Consider the following 6742-nt stretch of genomic DNA (forward strand, 5'->3'; position numbering starts at 1 on the left):
GACACTGGTAGGATCTTGGGAGGGGGGAGGCACACATGCTAAGCACTACCACAAGGTACACCCCCAGCTCCTGTGTGTTTTGTTTTTTAAAGAGATTCTTATTTTTTAATCATTTCACATAGCTGTCTAAGCTAAGGTAGTTTTTAAAAAGTTAAATTACATGACCAAAAAATCATCATCACCCATTCCCAAACAAAAGAATAACCTAGTTTTTACTTCACTGATCAATAGGCTTAGTAAAAATCCAGCAAGCTTTTGAAGTAATAGATCCTAGTGCTAGAATGCCTGGTTTATTTCATTGTAGATATTTAAGATGTACACATGATATTTGATATACGTAGTGAGATGGTCACTTTAGTCAGGACAATTAAAATATCCATCAATTTTAGTCACTTTCCCGTTGCATAGACACAATACCAGACACCAACAACTTAGACAAGGACAGGTTTATTCTGGCTCACAATTATAGTTCATAGTTGGCTGGTTCCAAGGCAGAAACCCATAGATTTCCTGACAGTGGAAATCTAGTTACCTCACGGCCTGCAGAGGGGGAGGGGAGAAAGCGATCTGCCACTTCTGACCAGATCCCACCTCCTAAAAGCAGTTTAGCCTTGGATTCATTAGATTAATTCACTGATGGGTGTAGTGCCTCCATCACCCAACCACCTTCCAAACACAGAAAGTTTCTAGCAGACATCCCAGTTCTAAACCATAACACCATCATTCATTCTATGTAGCTTTCTTTTAATTTTTATTAGTGTATGTTCGTGGTACATAATGAATACATTCATCATGGAGAGTTGGTACATACACATGTATCATCTCAGTTTGTTTTTTTTAATGGGGTAGGAGCACCTAAAATTTACTTTCTTGGCAAATTGCTATTACATAGTGCAATATTATTAATTGCAGTCTTCATACAGTACATTAATCTATCCGGTCTACTTAATTCTGTATCCTTTGACCCACTTCTCCCCATCTCCACCCTCGGCCACCATTCTACACACTATGTATTAGACTTTATCTGTCCACAGACACATAAGTTGTTTCCAAATTTTGGCAACTGTGACTAAAGCCGCAATGAACATAGGGTAGCTATCTCTGTGAGGGGCTGACTTCATTTCCTTCGGGTAAGTAAGATTTTAAAACTTTTGAAGAACCTCCATACCGTTTTCCATCATAGTTGCAACAGTTTACACGGTCACAGTTTTATGTAAGTGTGGTAAATGTGTCAGGGAAAGGGTTTAATGCCTGACAGCCACTTTCCAGTTGTGTGATCTTGACCAAGTTATCTACTCTATGTTACAGTTTCCTCGTCTGTAAATCAGGGCACCGGGCTCATGCGAGGATTGAGTTAATACACACAGAGCAAGAAGAGCAGTGCTCACCACACAGTAAGCATTCAAATGCTAGGTCTGTAAATAGAGCACTTGAAAGGCGGCAGTTGGAGAAATACCTCCTAGCCAATTTTATGTTACAAAGTCCATTTATTTCCTACATAGTTATCATTGCTTTGTGCACAGCTTATGAATGAAGTGAACTATTGAGTTTTCTTTTGGGAGAAGGAAATTATCAAATACTGAACAGAAAGACTGAAATGATATTCGTTCCAGCTACTTTACAGGGGAAAAATAATTTAAATGTTTTGTAGTTCCTTCATCCCCTTCCCAGGCTCAAGGAAAGCGTATGCGCTTCCTAAAGCCTTTAATTCCTTCTATTTTTTTCAGACATATATTTTAGAGCTTTTACATCCAAAGCGTTGAAATATAATTTGGCCTTTCTCAGTTTAAACTCAAGAGCACTTAGATGACTCACTCCTTTTCTAAGAAGGAGCTGGGGTCTTCCAGACGTTGTAAATACTCTTTGTTATCAGACTTGGGATTGTTTTGAGTCTGGCAGCGTTTACGGGTTTCTTCCGCTACCTCCATATTTTCTTGCCCAACGTATTTATTCCTTAGGACTGAGACGCCGATAAGTCAGGGCGTGACTTGCCGCTGTAGGCCTTGGGAAACTGTCTTTCCTGGAAAAACATCGCAGACGCTAGGAAGGCACAGCATATAAAGAGAGATTTTGAAGTCAGTCCTTCATGAAAGTTTATGAAACGAGCGGTTAACACCACCCGGAAAGCAAAGAGCCGCTAGGATTGGGACCAATCAACCTCTTAACTGCCGCCTTCCGGGGTAAACAGGTCGAGCGCCCTCCGGCCGGGGTAAACAGAGCGAATGCGCCTGCGCACACCCTCCCGGGTCACGTGCTGGCGTCTTCCTGGGCCTGGAGATTACCCCGAGGGCCGGCGCGGTGCGCAGAAAGGGCGTTAACTTTTCTCCGCTGTGCACAAATTTGGAAGGGAGCCCAGCCTTCCGCGGGAAACGCCCCCTTCTTCCGTCTGGGCCGGGCTAGTGAGGCCAATTGCTGGGCCTCCCTTGCACCGAGGCACTTCTGTGGGATATGGCGGGCCGTGAGGAGGGCAGCGCAGCCCCCCTGGTACTTCTGGGGTCCCCAGGAGTGTGCAGTAAGGGGTTGCAAAGGAAGGGGCCCGGTGAGCGGCGCCGGCTGAAGGCGATGGTGTCGGAGCAGCTCAGCCAGGATCTGCTCAGGTAGGAGGAGGCTGGAACTGGCTGCTGGGGTTCCCCGAGAGCTTCCCCGCCCCACCGCGAAGCCCTGGCTTCCTCTGCTCTCTCCCCCATCCCTCCCTACCTTGCTCCCCTCAAGAAACTTCGGGACGTTCACCAGTCTCCTTTCTCCTTCGAAAGTAGCTTCGCTGCCCCAAAGAAACCGGTCTCGAGCATTTTGGACACCGTGTACCGGAGTCAAAGGAAAAACAAAATAAAATCGCAGTCATTGTACAGCGCCGGATGATGTTAAAATATCCTCACACGGGAGGGCTCTGTTAAAGACAAATCGCTAAAGACAGGGTAGATCATGATCCTTAAACGCGCACTTTTTATTTTAATTTTAAGAAAATTAAATTAGGGGCTGGGGATTTAGCTCAGTGGTGCCTCCGCCTGCCTTGCAAGTGCGCAGGGTCCTGAGTTGGATCTCCAGTACCAAAATAAGTAAACCTAAATAAATAAATAAAATTAGGAAATCGAGCATTGGAGGACAGAGGAAACAAATTACTGGTTCCTTGAACCTCTCTTTAAACAATTTACCAGCAATAAATATACAGAAATACTTTCTGATTGCAACTTGGTTTCTCCTCTACACATCAATTCTGCATAGCTGCCAGCAACTCCCAGCTTCTGCAGGCACCAACCCACTGGAGTCAGAACCTTAATCTTTTAGTTTACATCGGAATCACCACCTTTAGGGTTTGTCAAAACACCAGTTTATTGGGTCCCCAGCTCATACTTCTTACAGTACTTGGTTTGAGATGGGGCCCAAGATTTTGAGTTTCTACCATCGCAGTGTCCCAGGTGACCAGATGCTGATGCTGTTGGCCAGGAACACACTTCGAGGACAACTGGACTACAGTAAACATTAATAATAGAAGTTTTGCAGTATTCCACGTTTGAAAAGTGATTTTTTGCCTGAAATCCCATGGCAATAAATGGAATTTGATCAAAATAAAACAATTTCCCTTTAATTTAGACTTTTATACTGGGAATGCTACTGTTTCCACCAGCTGGGGACTGATGTAAAAGGTGGAAAAAAACGAGATTGAAAGTGTTCTGTCCCTAGGGTGAATTCTAAAGACGAGACCCCCCCCATTCAGTGACTTTATTCTTCTGACACTGTTTTGGGAATCTTAAAAGAGTTCCTGAATTTAAGAAAGGTAACTTTATATAAAGAAATAAGTTTGAAAATATAGCTAATGAACAATTATCCTCCCAGTAGCAATTGAGAATAGGGCCCTAAACTCCAAATTTGCTATTATAAGCAAGGAAAAATAGGTGTAACAGTATTTTTAAACACCAAAAAACTTAATTACCCCTCTCTCTGTTAAATCCAGGTTCTCATCCGTGGTAGTCAAGTGCTCTTTGATCAGCATCCCCAGATTGTCTTTTACATAGAGTCAAAGATTTGCAAGAACTTGATTTTTTTAGAAAAACAAGTTACCCGAAGTAATGATATATGTGGAAAAGTAAGAAAAAACAGGAAACAGCTTTGGCAGTTACAAAGCCATATCTGATGTAGAACTAGGTTACTTGGGATATGACAATAACTATATAAGTCCTCATTGACCGGGCAGTTTTTTTTTTTTAAAGCTAGTATGTACTGCTCTCCTGTTTACTAGTTATTGGGCTAACGTGTAATGTTTTATTTATTTCTCCCATGAATCCTATTAACCTCAGTCGTGTTATTCCCACTTAGCAGTCGAAATTAGAGAAACATTGGGTGAGCATTAGGCACTGAGCGATGAAATCAGACTAAGAATCACAGCAGCGTGGCTCTAAAGCCATTAAAATGATTTGCCCAAGGTCATGTGGTCAGAATATGCGCCAGAATATAAACCCAAGCAGTCTGCCTTCTCTACTTAGATGTATGTGTGGAGTTGAAAGAGGCAGTTGGATTAGCAGAAAGGAATCCCAGTACCCAGTTATCCAAATCAACGTTTATTCCCTTCCCTTCACCTGCATCTCATCACCACGTCTTGCTAGTTTTATTACCTAAATATATTTTAATTCCATTCTCATTTTCCTCACATTCCTCCTCTACACAACCGACAGGTAATTTTTTGTTTTGTTTTTTGGTGGGTCTAGGGATGGATCCCCCGGAGGGATGATGTATGCCAGGGAGATCCCCCACCCCACAATTTTGAGACAGGGCCTTGCTAAGTGTCAGCCTCTCAGAGTGCTGGGATTACAGGCACGTACCACCTTGCCGGGCTCAATTTGAATTTTCAGTTAAAATTTTGAGATTATGAAAGTATTTGTGTTCTGAAGCATTTGCTTTTTTGGGGGTACAGCCATTCAAGAAACAGATTTTGCACTCTTGTTGTATGTTGAATGCCATAACAGAGGAATGTAGTGGGTGTAATGGGATTAGACAAAGCCTTTTACTTCGTCTCGGGGAAGTGTAAGTATCTTCGGCAACTTTCCATGATTTCACTGTAATGGATATCTTTACTCATTATTTGCATCTCCTGTAGTATACTGGTGTAATTGCCAATTATATCCTGCAATACAGAAGTCCTCTGAGAGTACATACCGTGTTTATGAAATTGCTGTACTGATACAAAGTATTACTTAGTATTTAGAGAGTAAAAATATATAGTTAGTGCAAATAGATGAAAAATTACATTATAAAGGTTTCCATTATAATGTTGATTTCTATTCTGAAATCAGTAGGCTTTACTGTAACTACTTCTGCATACTAGTAAAGGGATTTAAATGAGTTTATTCTTCTGAGTCCATCACTTTAATAATAGATTAGAGCATGATCAATTCTATATGGGAGAATGGAAAAGGACTTAAATGTCACATTCTTGACATTCAAGCTTATTGGTAATTAATAGAACAAAGTGTACCAGTTTCTAACCTGAATTGTCTATAGTTGTGTGGTTTGTTGATGTTACTGTTTATTTTTTACTTAAATTTAAATAAGATTTTTAAAAAATTGATTCTTTTTAATAGCAACCGTGTTGCTTTGTATTCTGTATTCCAAAATAAGTCTAAAGAAGATACATCTTAATAGGAGTCAACATAAATAGCAATTTGAAAAATGGCCCTTACTCTTTTAGGACAATTACCTTTGTTTTACTATATAAAAATTACTATATTTTTCTTACCATCACTCATTAAACTATGATTTCTTTTTATCCCTTACAGGCTTTTAAGGGAAGAAATCCATACAGATGTTACTTTCTCTATAGATGGTACTTTATTCAAAGTACACAAAGCAGTCCTTTTAGCAAGGGTTCCTGCCTTCTATTTTCATTTTATTGGACAGACATCAAATAATTTAATAAATCATAAGCCTATACCTGTGGAAAATGTTGATGCTTCAGAATTTAGAACATTTTTACCGTAAGTGCTATATCTTTTTTTCTCTATCTAAATCTACTATATAATTGGTTATTTTGAAACATGTATATGTATGTCTTTATGTAATTTATTTTCATATCTATTTTATAACCTAAGAAAAACTCATTTGATTAAATTTTCAGTTACCTTAATAATTAGCATTAGTAGAGACTTGGTATTAATTTAAAGGCTTAGTGTTGGTGTAGGCTAAGTACAAATTTAAGATGGATCCTGAGACTGGATACTTGGGAGGCTGAAGCAAGAGAATCACAACCTTCAGGCCCCGCTAGGCAACTTAAGGAGACACCCTGTCTTTTTTTTCCATTAAGCTTATTGGTACATTTTAGGAATACCATACAGTTACATTCATCATTGGGAACTTGTACCTTTATGTGATATATCTTGGTTCTTATTTTTTCCCCATTCTGCAGCTCTCCCTTCAATCCCTCCAACCCTCCCTATTTACAAAGACTTTGTTTCCATTTTTTCCTTTCCCTTCTTTCCTTTCCCCTGCCCCTCACACTTCCCTTACCCCTTTAGACCTTTTCTTCTTATTTAACATTATCTGTTACTCATTTTGATCCATATTCACATTTCCAGTTTCTCACACCAGAGAAACGATTTGGTATTTACACATGTGTGTCCTATTTATTTTACTTAAGAGTATGTCGTCGATGTGCATCCCTTTAGCTAAAATGTCTCTAGTTTCTCATTCTTTATGGCTGAGTAGTACTCCCATCTGTTTAAAAACAAAAAGCAAAAAAAAAAAAAAAAAC

At 39.9% G+C, this 6742-nt stretch overlaps 1 protein-coding gene across 1 annotated transcript in view; it reads left to right on the forward strand.

The window, feature by feature from the left end:
• The first annotated feature begins 2257 nt into the window (after window positions 1-2257).
• Window positions 2258-6742, forward strand: part of Btbd8 (BTB domain containing 8) — a 91211-nt gene continuing 86726 nt past the window's right edge. The window contains exons 1-2 of the mRNA XM_010644931.2: window positions 2258-2597; window positions 5772-5969. Of these exons, the coding sequence (XP_010643233.1) occupies window positions 2449-2597; window positions 5772-5969 (347 nt within the window). The 5' untranslated portion in view covers window positions 2258-2448. The remainder of the gene's footprint in view (window positions 2598-5771; window positions 5970-6742) is intronic.

Source organism: Fukomys damarensis, unplaced genomic scaffold, assembly GCF_012274545.1.
Source record: "Fukomys damarensis isolate Sample0158 unplaced genomic scaffold, DMR_v1.0_HiC HiC_scaffold_33, whole genome shotgun sequence".
NCBI classification, from domain to species: domain Eukaryota; kingdom Metazoa; phylum Chordata; class Mammalia; order Rodentia; family Bathyergidae; genus Fukomys; species Fukomys damarensis.